Source organism: Panthera tigris, chromosome B4 (genome assembly GCF_018350195.1).
Source record: "Panthera tigris isolate Pti1 chromosome B4, P.tigris_Pti1_mat1.1, whole genome shotgun sequence".
NCBI classification, from domain to species: domain Eukaryota; kingdom Metazoa; phylum Chordata; class Mammalia; order Carnivora; family Felidae; genus Panthera; species Panthera tigris.
The window spans coordinates 88621553-88639039 of record NC_056666.1 but is presented as its reverse complement, the minus strand read 5'-3'; the positions used below and the strand labels follow the sequence as shown (position 1 = coordinate 88639039).

General features: G+C 39.4%; 1 protein-coding gene across 1 annotated transcript in view; it reads right to left on the bottom strand.

Annotated features, from left to right (window-relative positions):
- SRGAP1 (SLIT-ROBO Rho GTPase activating protein 1) overlaps positions 1-17487 on the bottom strand; it is a 281933-nt gene that overhangs the window by 71745 nt on the left and 192701 nt on the right. Inside the window, 2 exon segments of the mRNA XM_007082210.2 lie at positions 309-410; positions 2638-2859. Of these exon segments, the coding sequence (XP_007082272.2) occupies positions 309-410; positions 2638-2859 (324 nt within the window).

The following is a 17487-nucleotide window of genomic DNA, read 5'->3' as shown; positions in this document are numbered from 1 at the left end:
ATATTCTTGGACACATGTTGAGTTTAATCATTTATGGGAACTGTTTTCCACATGAACTATGAATTTAAGAATAAAATGTGTGTTTTTTCATGAGTATGCAGTGGATCCCTGGTGAAGAATTGATCTCTGGTAGACTACAGAATCTTTGCATTCATCCTCTACAAGGAGAGTATTCTAGGAACTACGATTTAGCTAAAAATGCCTGATGAAGAGACGCATTTGGAATACTAAATATGCCTAGGTCACGAGCAAATGCCTTCCAGTCCCATTAGAATTCGGATTCCCTGCGGGGCAGAGAGTATACTCACCTCCTCATTCTCGATTTTCAGCGTGGCCAGCCGGGACTGCAGCTGCTGGTACCTGAGCATGAGCTCTGCCTGGACTGGTTGCTGAGCGCTGACCTGACACACCTGATGGGGAATCAGAAACCGCAGTTGTAACAGGGCCACCCTCCAGAGGCAGGGTTCTCCTGCTCAGATGCTGCACGAGTCACTCTGACCCGCTCAAGATTCCAATTACCTATTTCCTTTCAAGAGGCGCTTCGACACTTCAGTTTTAAACACGGACTTGCTATGTCAGGGGCAAGGGCAGAACGCAGCTGTGGGGCCTGGGGATGGATGACTGGGAAGACAGCAGCTGCAGGAAGCTTCGCTCTAAAAATGGGGCACTTGCTGGAGAGTGAGCTCTGATCTTGAGGTCTCACTTGTGGGAATTCTGAATGACGATGGGGCAGGGGGCAGAGGGCAGAGTGCAAGGGACGATCCAAACGAACCACACAGGCAAAAGGAGGGGAGGCCACAGAGCCTCCTAGTGACAGTCAGACGGGTACCCGTGTAACGTTACTAACCCTCAGCTTCCTCATCTGTAAAATGGGGATAACAGGAGTTCCTACACCATGGGGTTGTGGTGGGGATGGAATGAGTTAACATACACAAAGCACTTAGAACACTGTCTGGCACACAGTAAAAACTCAGAAGACGTAACTATTATCATCTTTTAACCATGGCTTGCTTTACCAAAATCGGCCACATCACGTGATTCATCATGAACAGGAAGAGGCCCCTTGTAGTCTTTGGCAGAAAGATATTTTGGCTATGGTCTCAATTACGGTTAAGGTCACAATTAGAGCCTTTTAATTTTATTATATTTAGTTCATTAAAATTGCACCAGAAGCAAAATCGTTTCTTTTCATCTTCCTTGTCATAGAAATGCTCCAGCAGATGGGGGTTTCCTTTAATGGAGTCTCTAAGACATCACAGAAATTATTGCTCCCTGGCAAAACAGGCCATAAAAAAAAAGGGCAACTGACTCATTTTATTAAAAATAATAATAGTAAAAAAAAAAAAAAAAAGGAAAAAGTACTAACCCAACTGAAGTCACTTATTTGTGATATTTTATCATTGTGTATATTTGACATATCCATAACTAAAAAATATAACGGTAATCATTTGGTTTTGGAAACACAACTCTGGGTAGGATAAGCCACTTGCCTATCAAATACATGTGCTATTGGCAGAAAAACTGCTCACCATTTCTAATCGAGTATTTTACTCTATCAAATCGAGCAAATATAATATTAGGTTAGAAATGCAGCATGCACACATATAACTTATAAGTATTAACACTAGGTGTCTCAGAAAAAAAAGATGACGTTGAAGAAATCTGTCATGGCTATTATATCTATTTTTAAAAACATACTGTCACCACAATGAGCTAAAATTGAGTTGTTAATCTTTGAGTATTGTTTTGCACAGCTGGGATACCAAGTGCTGTATAGCGTGCTCATTAATTGGGTCTTCTTGTTTTCCCAGCCGCAGATAATAAAATATACCACTGTAACTCATGAACGGATTAGGTGGATTTTTTTTCCCCTTGGGTAAAATAGGACAGAAAGCTAAATTCATATAAAGAACCCAAGATACAATATATCATGTCTAATGTTCATTTTACCAGTTTGGAGACAACTACAGTCTTAAATAAATGTTCTGCATTTTTTTCCCCTCTCTCCCATTCTCCTGCCATTTACAATTATTTTTCTTTGTGAAAATCTTTAAATCAAGATCACAGGGAGTCTTCAGGTAGATTCTACTGGGCCAGCAAAATAGTTTGTTTTGAATTTAAATTGGAATGTCTAGAGGTAGAGGTAGGATGAACTCTGAGATGGGTTAGTGCTTACAAAACACTGAGTTTGCACGTAGGTTTGGCCTTTGTAGGCATTTCACCCAAAGGTGGTAATGGCTGATATTAGCATATAACTATGCTAAGATCCCATGCAAAGGCAGGAGAGAGAAAACAACTGAGAGTTCTGACAACTGGTGGGATACAGCATGTGAAGAGTAACATAAGTAAAAAGACAATTCATTAATTTTAAAACAATCAATTACTGGGGCACCTGGGTGGCTCAGTTGGTTAAGCATCTGACTTCCGCTCAGGTCATGATCTCATGCTTCCTGAGTTCAAGTCATGCATTGGGCTCCCGGCTCTCAGTGCAGAGCCCACTTTGAATCCTCTGTCTCCTTCTCTCTCTGTCCCTTCCCCACTCATACGCTCTCTCTCTCAAAAATAAATAAACATTACAATATATGTGTGTGTGTGTGTGTGTGTGTGTGTGTGTGTGTGTGTGTGTCAACCACTGACCTCATCACCCATGTGAGACTGAAACTCAAACTTCATCGGTGGACAGAATGCTGCAGGGTACATCTCCATGAATCTCTGTTTATCACTCCGGGGCTCCAAATTGTCAACCGCATTCTCAATAATGTCTAAGCCTTCATGTCTGGAAGTTTCAAGATTATACTCTGCAGAGAGATATGTTCTCAGGGCTCTGTTCAGACTTGCATGGTAGCCAAGATCACAGCACTTAAAAAATAAAAGAACACCATATATGAAAATTAACTCAAAATGGATCAAAGACCTACACGTGACAACTACAACTATAAAATACTTAGAAGAAAACACAGGAGTAATCCTTGATGACCTTGCATTAGGCATTGGTTTCTTGGATACAGCATCAAAAGCAAAAATAAATTGAAGACTTTTGTGCTTCAAAGGGCACTATCAAGTAAAAAGATAACCCACAGGATGGGAAATTTTTTTGCAAATCATATCTGATCTAAAAACTTTGTATCCAGAATATATAAAGAAATCCTACAACTCAATAATAAAAAGACATATAGCCCAACTAAACAATGGGCAACGGAATTGGACAGACATTTCTCAAAAACACATACAAATGGTCAACAAGCACATGAAATGATGCTCAACATCATTAGTCATCAGGGAAATGCAAATCAAAACCACAAAGAGATACCACATCACACCCACAAGTATGATTATAATGAAAAAGACAAATAACAGGCATTGGGGAGGATGTAGAGAAACTGGAATTTTTATACACTGCTAATGGGAATGTGATATATTGTAGCCTCTTTGGAAGGGTCTGACAGTTCATCAAAGAGTTAAACACACAGTTAACATATGACTTGGCAATTCCACTTCTAGTAATACACACAAGAAAAGTAAAAAAATTCCAAAAAAACTGGTACATCAATGTTTAAAGCAGCATTATTTTTTAAAGTGTTTATTTTTGAAAGAAAGAGAGGGAATGAGTGGGGGAGGGGCAGAGAGAGAAGGGATAGGGGATCCACAGTGGGCTTTGTACTGACAGCAGAGAACCTGATGTAGGGCTTGAACTCACGAGGTCATGAGTGGGATCATGACCTGATCCAAAAGTCGTGAGATCATGACCTGAGCCAAAAGTTGGACGCTTAACTGACAAAGCCACCTAGGTGCCCCTAAACCAGTATTATAAATAATGGCTGAAAAGTGGAAACAACCTAAAAATGTCCAACTAATTGACAAAACTAAACATGATCCAGTCATACAAAAGAGCGAGGTACTGATAACATGCTACATCATGGATCAACCTTGAAACATTATTTTAAGTGAATGAAACCAGCCATAAGAGACCACACCTTGTAGGATTCCATTTATATGAAATGTCCACAATAGGTAAATCTGTAGAGACAGAAGGTATTAATGGTGCTAGGGGATGTAAAAACTGGGGTGATGGTGGTGGCTAAGGGGTATAGGATTTCTCTTTGGAGTAATGAAAATATTCTATAAAGGGCTGTGGTGACAGCTACACAACTCTGAATATACTACAAGCCAATTGTAGCCTTTTAATAAGTGAACTATATGGTATGTGAATAATATCTAAAGAAAGCTGTTAAAAAATAAAAGCAAAAGCAAATACTGAAAGGAAATAATAAAAAATAGCATTTAAGGTTATTTGTGCATACTGATCCTACGATTTTTTTGAAATCCATGTAGGATGCAAACATACTAACTATAATGTTTTGGATCTGCATAATTTACTAAACTCAATAATAATCTGTACTCTTTCAGAAGTGAGAAAACAGCTTTGAATCTGCCAAAAAAGTTCAGGAATGCCTTCTTTCTTATCCCCAGAACAAAATTTGTGAATAAGAAATGACTGACAAAGTCCTTTTATCAGAGAGAGAATTCGGGGATTCTTAAATCTTCACTATCTTTAATTTGTATTTGCATTTATTTTCTTCATGTTGCATTTTAAGAGAATACAATTTTAAAAACATAACTGTGGATGTGAGTGCCTGTGTGTCTCAGTCGGTTAAGTGTCTGACTTCGGCTCAGGTCATCTCGCAGTTCGTGAGTTTGAGCCTCACGTCGGGCTCTGTGCTGACAGCTCAGAACCTGGAGCCTGCTTCGGATTCTGTGTCTTCCTCTCTCTCTGCTCTCCTCCATTAATGCTCTCTTTCTCTCTCAAAAATAAAATAAACTTAAAAAAAATAAAAAAAAATATAACTCTGGATACTGGTCAGCTATAAATTACTGAAAGAATTTTAAATTTGTACATAAAAGCAATATAAATCTCCTAAAGAGGGAGTGGTTTTAAAAGGTACAAAACCGGGTCATCCCTATATTGTTCTAATGCAATCCAATCAATTCAATTTGATTCAGTTTAACCTAGTAATTAGATGTCTACTAGGTGCCTGGGAATTTGCTAGGCTCCAGGAATATGAAGACTGAATACAGTAAAATGTAATTTCCATTCTCAAGGAATTCGAATATAAGTTGTCCATTACTTTGCTACTAAAAGAACACTAGAGGGGCACAAAGGAAGTAACATCCACCAGGATATGAACCATCAGATCTGTTTGTTTTTTTTTAATTTTTTAATGTTTATTTATTTTTGAGACAGAGCATGAGCATGGGAAGGGCAGAGAGAGGGAGACACAGAATCCGAAGCAGGCTCCAGGCTCTGAGCTGTCAGCACAGAGCCTGATGCAGGGCTCAAACCCACGAACCACAAGATCATGACCTGAGCCGGAGTCAGACACTCAGGGGACTGAGCCACCCAGGCGCCCCCATCACTTCTGTTTTTATGAAGGTACAGATTCAATCACTGACCTGTCCTTTGAAATGTCAACATATTTACTTCTACCCTCACACTCCAATTTCAGAATTATTAAATTTGGGATTTTTCTATGAAGACATTATAAAATCTTGCTGTTCAGAGTGTGGTCTATAGACCATCAGCATCACCTGAAGCTGATCAAAAATGCAGAATCTAAGGCCCCACCCCTGATCTGCTGAATTATAATCTGAAGTTTAAAAAAAAAAAATCCACAGGGGATTAATACGTACATTAAAAGTTTTGAGAAGCACTACACTAAAACACTGATTTAAAAAAGGTCCTGTAGAGCACCTGGGTAGCTCAGTCGGTTAAGCATCTGACTTTGGCTCCGGTCATGATCTCACGGTTCGTGAGCGCGAGTCCCACATCAGGTAAGCTCCAGCTTGGGGTTGAGCCGTTTGGGGTGAGCATGAGCCCCACTTTGGATGAACACAAACCCCGCTTCAGTTGAGCCCCCCTTCTTTCTCTCTCCCTGTGCCTCTCTGCCCCTTGCTCACTTGTGCCCTCTATCTCTCTCTCTCTCTCTCTCAAAAAAAATAAATAAATAAAAGGGACTGTAACCCTGTCCATTGGTGGTTATTTCTACTAGTGGGCAAGAGAATATCCTTGATTAAATATTATTTGATTTAAAAAATCAGAAAAATGCTATGTCACATTTACAAATGCAAGCAGAATGCAGTTGTGAAATGCAGCAGTCTCATCATTGATACATTTCTAGCGGAATCGGCTACACTCAAATACAGAGAATGATCTTCAGTTAATTAAAAAATTCTAGTTTCAGAAGAACAAAGTCCTCTTTTATTCCTTTTGCGCCTCAAAATCCATAAAGGTTCTGTGTAGCCGTTTTATACACATCAGAGGGACCAAAAAATTATTCCACCTTTCAGTAATACCTCATCTTGTGAAAACAGGAATTAGGAAAGGAAACGGCCTCATTTCTTTGAAATGTACTTGTGCTTCAAAACATACCACTATTCTGAAAGAAGACAGATTCAGCTTGATTATAATGAAGCTGCTTTATTTTAGGAGTACAGATCTCAGTGGGAGTTCATGGAAAATTGATATTAAGAGGAAGAAACAACTTAGAGAAAAGCACCCTCCACACAAACCAAGTGTCTTTTCAACAGAGAAAGGAAGAGCAAGGGGAAAAGAGAAAGAAAAAATAAAGAAATTCAACCTCCAACTACCTAATTGAGGTAGAGTTCTGAAAAATACATGTTAAGTTTGTATTAGTCCCAGACTTAAACTCAAATTTCTAAGAGTTGCTTCTTTGGGGGAGTAAATGTCAAAGTTAGGAAAGCACGGTGCATGCTTCCGCATCCAACTGGGGCCAGGTGGATTTGGTAGGTCTGGACCTAGTAAGGCAGGCTGGCTTTCAGCTGCGGTTTCCTAAGAGGCTGGGGAGAAGTATGCGTGTGACTTCACACCCAATCCAGAAGGACTCCCCAGGTGTCTTCTGGATTTTGAATGCTATACCTCACCATGGAGGCTTCTGTGATGAACTTGGTGGACGAGAGCCTTCTCTGATCCCTAGGGAGCTTATCAATCTAGAAGATCACTTAATTAGCATGCTTCTGTTACTTCTGATACGCAGCATTGTCTATGCTCTAGGTTTTTCACGCACCCTGGACTTTAAAAGAAACAATAAAATTCTCTTTCAAGGTCTCCTGAGACAGCAAAGCCAGTCACAGAATCGTCTCTTTTCTAAACTGGAAGCTAAATGACACTGGATATGTTAAGATTCACGATACTTGGTTAAAAGGCCTCAAGTAATTCTATGGAGCTTATGAATTATTGATGACGATAAGAAAAGCCAGTTTCTGCACAAAGAGTTGAGTTATAACCCAAGTGCCTTTCATGATGAAAATACATAAGAAACCAGTAAGATATTTCATGAAAACAAAACAGTGCTGTTCTGATGGGTGGAAACCTGAATGGACACATAAAATTATGGATTAAAATTGGGGAAGGAAAGAGTGTTGGAAGTAGAAGAGAATTCGTTTTCTAATATCCTAAGAGCTGTCAAGATATATCCCACTAGGTATTAGTCTAAATCACCACAGTAAGCTAGCTTCTTTAGGCAAAAGGGTTGCAAATAGTATCAGAAGTAAAGATGAAATCCAGGTTTTGAGAACTGTGACAAACACTTCATCTTGCTCCAAAGGCTGAGAGGTTGGCTGATATATATACTTGGTGGTTATACAGTCAGGTATAAATGGATCCCAGGTATTCAGGGAGAGAATTTGTTTGTATAAACTCTTAGGACATGAGAAGCCCTACTGGGCAGAAATTTGGTCCTAGATGGGAGTGAAGATAATGGCACTCCAAAGGAAACAAGTCCTACACGTGTTTTCGGAATAGTAATAGCCAATATCATTCGCAGGGCAGCCCCAAGCTCCTAGGTGACTGCAGGTGTCATGAGAATGGAGAGAGAAGGAACTCTTCTGCAGAAGTATTCTACCTTAACTTCATCATTCCTGCCTCCACCAGAGAGGCTTCCTTGATCTTTTGTCCTGGGTCCCGTCTCTGGCTTTTTAATTAATAAGCTTCGGCTTTGACCATTCCAGAGTCCTGGGTATTGGGTAAAGACTTGGTCTACCTCTTACTTTGAGTCTTTCTACAGTAGTGCAACCTGAGCAAACAATTGCAAAAACAGTTTTCACATAACCCAGGACCAGAAATAGGTAAGTTCACAGTTTTTTCAGATGTCAAATGAAGAAAGTTGATTTCTTCTGAATAAATTATCTTTGTCCCTTACTATTTTCCTCTCTCTTACTATTCAGTACTTCACCTCAGAAACCACAAACTTGTTTTGTGAGAGATGGGCATCTTGTGGGACTGAACTGGATGATTAAAATTCTACAGGCAACTTTTGCACACCTGCTCTCATGTCTGGGTTCCTGATGGTCCATAAAGAGCTGACAATTTAATTCTTGCTGTGCTTTAATAACCTCAGCCACGCATTTAGCAAAACTTGTTTTGAGTTTCTTCTGTGCAACAAAAATGTCAAAATGGTACACTGAAATGGATACAAAGTAGGAAACAGGAGGAGAATGGAGGTTGCATATGCTTGAGCCACTGAGCAGGACCAATAATCCTTTGTGGCCTAATACATGTCCCGCTCCATGGGCAATTATTTTCCTCAGAGGAGCTGCCACCAGATGCATTTTATCTCCAGGACAAATCTCTGTAACCACCCGGAATCAAATCACAAAGAAGGAGAGAGAACAAAGCAAGCCCAGATAAATAGGTCAGGTGGTAAATGCTATGGAGAAGACAGAGAACTAGGGAGTGCTGGGGGAAAGGGTGTGGGTCTTTTATACAGGGCAGCTGGGTGCAACATGAATGAAAAGAAGGAATCTGCAAAGCTCTGGAAGAGTGTCCTAGACAATGAGTAGAAAGGGCCCGGGCAGGAAAAAGTTTACAGGAGTCTGGGGAATAGAGAGGCCAATGTACCCAAAGCATATGGTGACTAAAGAGGAAGTTGCAAAAGATGACATGGAGTGGCAGGTGGGCGCCAGTTCACATAAGGTCTTGGTGAATAGTTTAGATTTTATTCTAAAGACAATGGGAAGCCTTTCGAGAATTTTAAATAGGTATCAACAGGTCTGGCTTATATTTAATACTCTGGCTGCTTGGGAGGGGAATGGATTACTGATTAGAAGGTCTTAAGTGGAAGATGGGTAACATCTTAGAAAGCTAAGTGTAGGCAGGAGATGAAGAGCTTTGTCTAGGAGACAGCACAAGCAGCAAGAAATAGCAAGATTTGGGATATTTAGGAGGTACAGATGACAGGATTTGCCGATGCATTTATATGTGAGAAATGAGAGAACTGGGTTTTTGGTTTACGCAAATGGGTGGAAAGGCATGCCACTTGCTAAGGTGTAAAAAATGGATGAGAAAAAGTTATGTGAATGGAGAATGATGACGATGAAAGGGGAAATGGAGATAAAAAGCTGAGCGTACGACATGTTCAAGATGCCCATTAGGCATCTGGTCAGAGTAGTCCAGAAGGCAGTTGGATACAAATCTGAAGCCCTGCAAGATGATCAGGACTGGTGACAGAAATCCAGCAGCCATCAGGGCAGGGGACCAAGAGGTAGAAAGCCAAGGACCATGCCTTAGGCGACTTTCAACATTCACAGCCAAGATGGAACAACCAGCCCTAGAGACTTAGAGCAGCCTGTGCTGCAGGTGGAAAATAGGCGGGTGCAGTTTCCTTTAACAAAGCCCACGGCATCTCCACCGGAAGGAACTTTTAAAGCCATCTACTTTAGTCATCTAACCCATTTCAGTTTTTAAATCCCCTTTCAATCACAAAAGGATAAAAACACACAAATCAGTTCACATGATAACTACACTATCCTAACCCATTTACCATGATCTCTCTATCATCTTCCTAATAGGAGTTCAGGCCAAATGGGGGCTGCAGTATTCCAATTTGGCAGGTTTTCATGGATAAATCTTAATACTATTATGTGTGGGCATACGTCAAACTAAGAAAAATCTGAACTCTGAATAAGCTGCTTTTTAATTAAACACATGTCTCTAGAGACAAAAGGATAAGGCTAAAAGCTTTAGGACAGAGGATTACTTAAAAATGATAAAGTAAACACGACATGCAGTATATGATGTAATCTAATTTCAATTTCATTCTGTATAAATGGCTAATAAAATACATGACAGATATCTTTACCAGGAAAATTAGTTGCAGGAGGGGATTATTCTGTTGCAGTATTCCATAAGAGTAACAAAGATTTATCCTTCATATGACAAGGTGACCTGCAAACTTTTACAGGGAGTAATTTGAAACTGTGAAACTATACCAAAAGATGACAAATACCTTATTATTACCGGGCAGGAGCCATGGGACAAAGTACCAATGGAATTCTACTGTTGAGGACTGTGTTCCTCTGAATACCTTTTGAGGATGGACTGAAAGAGGCCACATCACCAGTTGTTTTAAGAATTCCAGATATAGGGGCACCTGGGTGGCTCAGTTGGTTAAGCGTCCGACTTCCACTCAGGTCATGATCTCACGGCCTAGGGGTTCGAGCTCTGCCTCAGGCTCTGTGCTGACAGCTCAGAGCCTGGAGCCTGCTTCAGATTCTTTGTCTCCCTCCCTCCCCGCCCCTCCCACGCTCATGCGCTCTCTCTCTCTCAAAAATAAACATTAAAAAATTTTTTAAGAATTCCAGATATACAGAAGGCTGAATTTGATTACAGATCTAGGTATTATGGGAAATGAGACTTGTACTCTCCTCTCTTTTTTCTTAGCAAATCATAATCACTTGAAAATCTCCACATTCAATTACAAATATTTGTTGCCTGCAGGATTTTACTTCTGGGTTGCAATGCATCCCGATTATAACAGAATTAGTTACAGTCTTTTGTTTTCTTGTTTTTTTGTTTTGTTTTGTTTTGTTTTGTTTTGTTTTGTTTTGTTTTTTTGAGAGAGAGAGAGAGAGGAGAGTGTGTGCATGTGTGTGCACAAGAGCAAGCAGGGGAGGAGCAGAGGGAGAGGGAGAGAATCCCATGCACATTCCACACCCAGAGTAAAGCCTGACATGGGGCTTGATCCCACGACCACAAACAAGATCATGACCGGAGCTGAAACCAAGTGGGAGAAGCTTAACTGAATGAGCCACCCAGGTGCCCCAGTTACAGTCTTTTTTGCACTTATTGTTGGGGATACTAATGATCATTATGTGAAATCTTTCACATAAATGTGAAATCTTTTATTTATAAAACTACAATCTATTTTCCTTTATAATTATGCCTTTATTCTCCCAAACCAATTAAATTTCCTTTGGCCAATATTTACAATATATTCCTTATAACAATATTTATAATATATTTCTTATAATTTACATTTATGCTTAAAGTAACATAATAAACATCCTTTATTGTTGTGAAATTAACTATATTCCATCTGCTACCTGATTTCAAGCTAAGAGATTGTTACTCTACAAACGAAAATTTACTTAGGACTTTCAGGGGAGAAACCATCTTAAACAGTCTTCTGCTTAAGTGACACTCTGGATTAACTAACAGTTCATTCTCTCAATCATAGGTCAGCAAGCTATGGCCAGTGGATTAAATCTAGCCCAAGGGCTGGATGTGGTCAATAAAGTTTGATTGCAACATAACCACACCCAACTGCTTACTTATCTATGACTGCTTTTGCACTACGTAATTGCGACAGAGACCATATGACTCACAAGGCCTTAAGTATTTACTACCTAGTCCCTTTCAGAAAAAGTTTGTCTACTTCTGCTCCGAAGCACAGTGACCAAGACCAAGGCCACTGTGAACACACACAGCCAGTAGGTGCTCTTTAATACTCTTGTACATTTTTTCTCCAACAATTCATCTATATGTTTCCCAGCCAATTGTAAAATATGTGCAATTTGTATTTATTATAAATTTATTAAATATTATAAATCTACTAAAATAGGTATTAAAGGAGCCTGGGTGGTATAATAGGTGACTGGGTGGCACCTAAGGGTTCAACTTTGGCTCTGGTCATGATCTCACGGTTCATGGGTTTGAGCCCCACATCGAGCTCCACGCTGATAGCTCAGAGCCTGGAGCCTGCCTTGGATTCTGTCTGTCTGTCTCTCTCTCTCTCAGTCCCTCCCCTACTCATGCTCTGTCTCTTTCAAAAATAAATAATAAACATTAACAAAATTTAAAAAAAAAAGATTTAAGAGTAAACAAAATTGATACCAAATTAGGCAAAAGTTGTGCCAAATGCAACATTGTGAAAACACTAAATATCCAGAGCATTTTTGTTCCACATTAAAGATCTCAGAAATAGAAACCACAACTACCCAGTAGATAAGCTTTGTACAAAAGAAGACTACTCAGAGCTCTATGAAAAGAAAAATCATAATATTGTAAGACTGGAAAGTATAAGTGCATTGGTATGCTTTACATTAATACTTAAGTCATGCTTTCATCATATTTTACTTTTTTCTTTTTTTAAATATAAAATGTGGCATACTTACGGAAAAGTGTGAAACATATATACTGCTTTTAAAGTCTCCAAATTCCTCTCCTAAATCACCTCATCCCTTCTCCCTAGAGATAACTGTATTTGCAGTACCCACAAATGTCTAAACCTTGTTTGGTATACTAGATTCAAATATTTCCAGTTGAACTAATACTTGGTTAACAACTGAGCCATCATTTTCTTCATTATATTACCTTCGATAAACTTTAGAGGTCTGATAGCTTACATTGTTAGTTTGAATTTGATCAAGTTCATTTACATACTAAATTTATAGAAGTGTTGTTTGCAGGGTAGAGTTCATCACAAAATTAAGTTAATAATTGCAACAAAGCACAACGGAGAATTTAAGATTAAAAATAAATTCCAGAAGAAATCCAATAGCTATTACTTAGAAATAGAATGCTTCCACATCGATAGCCACTTCTCAGAGAGACAGAGACAAAGGTATATTAATTCAAACTAACAGTGGTAGGTAAAGGTGAAGTTTATAAAAAATAGACAAATTGGAATTATTAAATATATTTGTAAAAAAACATTATATTATCTTCAAATACACAGAAAAGACTTGAACTAGTCTATCAAAGTGTTACATTAGATTTTTTAGAACTGTAGTAATTAATAAAAGAGGATTCCATTGAATAGGGTTTCAAACAGTACATGTGAAAAGTGATTAATCTGAAGTGCCTAAAAATATGTTATTCTTTAACTTACAACACTTTTTTAAAGGTTTATTTACTTAAGTAATCTCTACATTCAATGTGGGGCTCGAATGCACAACCATGAGGTCAAGAATCGCATGCTCTTCGGACTGAGCCAGCCAGGCGGCCCTTTCATTTACATAATTAATTTGAACTCTAAAGAAGCATTTTGGGGGCACCTGGCTGGCTCAGTCGGTTGGCTGGGCATAACTCTTGATCTTGGCTCAAGTCGTGATCTCACACCTTGTGGGACAGAGTTTTAAGATTTGGCTCTGCACTGGCAGCACAGAGCCTGCTTGGGATTCTCTCTCTCTGTCCCTCCACTTCCTCTGTGCACTCTCTCTCAAAATAAAAAAAAAAGCATTTTGCTAACCAAAAATAAGTATACTTCCAAATTAATAGGCTCTAAATTCAAGAAGTTTTAGAATACCCTGTTTGTTGCAAGGGGAAAACACTTAACTCTGATGGAGCCATCAGAGTCACATTACCCCAAGCCAGTGATCAATTTTAGCATCATTACTGGTGGTTTAATCAGATGTTGTTACGTATCTACGTAAGACACAGCAACATAACCTACAGTGTAATCTGCTGCAAAGTGCTTAACTTGAATTTATCAAGCCTTTATATAACATTTACTTTGTAGGAAATGCAGGGAATAGAGAAACAGGTTAACTGACACCATAACGAATGGACACAAATCCAGAAGCTGAGATGTTCTGAGGAACAACTGTCCATGTCTCCTCAATAGGGGCTTTGTTAGATTAAAAAAAAAAAAAAAAAAACAAAAACCAAAGGAACACATCACCCAGATGCAATGTGTGATCCTAAATTTGGTCTAGGCTAGACATACTAGCTATAAAATGTTTTTGTGGGGGGGTCTAGGAATATGGTCTGGCCATTAGAGGAGTTAAAATTTTCCGTTTAGGAAAAAGCCGTATAATCTAAAATCTAAAAGCCGTATAAAAATATGCTTTCATACTCTTCTGGTATAAAAATGTGTATGTGGACACAAAAAAAGTCTACATTTTAGCAGTGATGATCTGGGGTGGTAAGAATGTGATCATGCTATTTTTGCATGTAATTTTTTCTAATTTTCTACAAAGTACATGTACTAATTCTGTAATAATAAGAGACTGTTTCAAAATACAAATTCTATGGGAAATGTGTATGACTGTTTTATACCAATAGATCCATTCATCATGGTCTAGCGTAGGAAATTAATAAGAGAAGAGACATATTATTGACACAAATAGAACGAAGGGAGGAATATATAAAAAAGGTCTCAACTTGAATTCTTAATTATTTACAATGCTTTGATTCAGTAAAGATACATTTAGCATCTTCCATGTCATTTCATATATAAAATGTTATGCATTAAAAATGTCTTGACTTTTTCCTCACTAGAGGTATTCACAACTCTTCCAATAATTATTAGATAGCTCACTATAAAAGTGATTTTGCTACATAAGCTCACAAAGCATAAAGGATTCTAGATGCCTCTGCATAATAATCATTCTGTTTCTTTTTCATCAGTAAGGGTCAAGCTTAATGGTTTTTAGGATCACCACTATATATGCAAATTGCATTCCTACAAAATAAGCAGCCATTTTGGAACATATACATTCACACTCTGCCTCAAAGATGAGTCAATGAATGCATAATTTTTACTGAGAGGATTCAACTTCAATTGAATATGACAACAAACCCATTTCTTATTTCTTTCAAAATTCGTAATGAAGTTGTATTATTTGAGAATTACTCACAATTTATTATTTTTTTGAAAGTGGGGGGGAGGGACAGAGAGAGAGAAAGAAAGAGAGAGAGGGAGAGAGAGGGAGAGAGAGGGAGAGAGAGGGAGAGAGAGGGAGAGAGAGGGAGAGAGAGGGAGAGAGAGGGAGAGAGAGGGAGAGAGAGGGAGAGAGAGGGAGAGAGAGGGAGAGAGAGGGAGAGAGAGGGAGAGAGAGGGAGAGAATGAATCCCAAGCAGGCTCTGTCTGCACTGTCAGCGCAGAGCCCAATGTGGGGCTCAAACCCAAGATCTGTGAGATTATGACCTGAGTTGAAGTTGGATGCTTTAACCAACTGAGCAAGCCAGGCACCCTGAGAATTACTCACATTTTAAATTTAAGGCTGATCTTTTATTTTTTTTTTTTAATTTTTTTTAACATTTATTTTTGAGACAGAGAGAGACAGAGCATGAACAGGTGAGGAGCAGAGAGAGAGGGAGACACAGAATCTGAAACAGGCTCCAGGCTCTGAGCTGTCAGCACAGAGCCCGACGCGGGGCTCGAACTCACGGACCATGAGATCATGACCTGAGCCGAAGTCGGACGCCCAACCGACCAAGCCACCCAGGCGCCCCAAGGCTGATCTTTTAAAAGTCCATCCTTTCTTAAAATTGAAAATTACCTGATATATTTAACCATTACTTATTTACATCAGAGTTAATTAGTTTGGAGGTTAAATGTCTGAGTTTGAAGCCTATCATACCTCCTAACTGTGTAACCTTCGATAAGCTATCTGGCCTAAGCCTCAATGCTTTAATCTATAAAATGTAGAAAATAGTATTTACCTCATGAGGTTTGTGATGAATTGGTGAGATTATGTGTAGAAACCTGCCTGTCACAGACTAAGAGCTCTATAAATATCCACGACAGTGACTGTCGCAGACTGAATCTGGAGTTCTCTCCCGTCCCTCAAGAGAGCGGATGCAGAATTGAATACGAGAGGCTAATGTCCGGTTGGGGACAAGAGCCCTGAACAGGGGTTTCGGCTCTGTATTTACTGAGCTCGCAAGATATTACCCACATGGTGAACATGAGAAAACAAGACCTTACACACGTGGACACGGAGAAAACAATCAGACAGTAATCATTAACTTGTGTAAGAAGCAAAGGGTCTGGGGGGCAAGCGGGGTTTGTGATCAAAGTACAATATAGTACATTGGTGTCGGATGGAAAGTACTCATGATCCCGTTACAATATCTCGGCAGCTAACCTTGGGCGTTTTTCACCCCATGGTGGCAGCTTTCCACCCTAAGCTTTTTTTCTAACCCAGTTATGTAAGTAGAACCTATTTCCCCACAAGTGAATGTGACTTTCCTGAAATGTTAATCCTGTCCTATACATGCCCATAGTACTGAGAATGCTACTGCACATCGCCACACAGATGGCCGATGGCTATCTCAATCTTACTATATGTAACAGAACTAGGGCTCCCTGCCCTTCAACCCACTTCTCTCCAGGGTCCCCAACTCAGTAAAAAGCACCATTGTTAACCTAGTTACTCAGGACCTGAACCTGGAGTCCTGTTTATCCTTCTTTCCAACTACTATATCAAATTCTTACTAGCTCTACTTTCAATATATTTTGAATCCAACCAACTACTCACAGGTTTACTGCTACTATGCCAGTCCAAGTCAGCACCATCTCTAGCCTGGACAATGGCAAAAGATTCTAGATACAGCTCGCTGTTTTCACTCTTGTCTTCCTCACCCGCCTCAGTCTGCTTTCCACCCAGATGCCAGAATGAGTCTTCAAAATGTCAACTATGTGATGTCACTTCCCTGAGTAAAACCCTTCAATGGCTTCCCGCCACACTTAGAACACAATCTAAACCCCTTTTCCTGTCCAAAAGACCCTAATTGGGTTTCTGTCTACATTCTCTTCCAGAACCTTCCTCCTCACTTACTCCGTTGTTTGCTATTCCTTGAGCATCTTCAGCTTGCCAAACAAGTCACTGCCTCTATACCTTGAGCCTTACCAGTCCTTCTGTATGAGGGATTCCTTCCCCATATAGGCATAGGGCTCTCCAGCTCACTTCTCTGCTCAAATACCAGGCTTTTCCTGAATACCATCAAAAGAAGTAGACTGATGGTGGTTTTATTAATAGCACTGTCACTACTATATAATGTGTGTGTGCATGTAAATATGTTTATGAGCTGACTCCTTAATGACTACATAAACTCCATGAAGACAGGGACTTTTGTTTTGTTCATTGCTGGATCCCCGCTGTCAAGAAGAGTGCTTGGTACCCTGCAGGTGTTAAAGAAATACTTTTCAATATATGGAGACCTTTCCTTGCGTTAAACTCATTTGGGCCTAGCCAAGTACTCCAAAAATAAGCCCTAAACCAAAAAAATAAGCAAGTGGAGTAGTTACAAAGAATTAGCTCTATATTCTATATACTTTGCAGAATTCTTACAAATCTAAGTTCGAAAACAGGGGCCATAAAATCATTCATTTTTATTCAGAAAACCTAGAAGTCTAGAAGAAAAAAAATTCCTTTCATCAGAGTGCCATAAGAAAATTAATTACT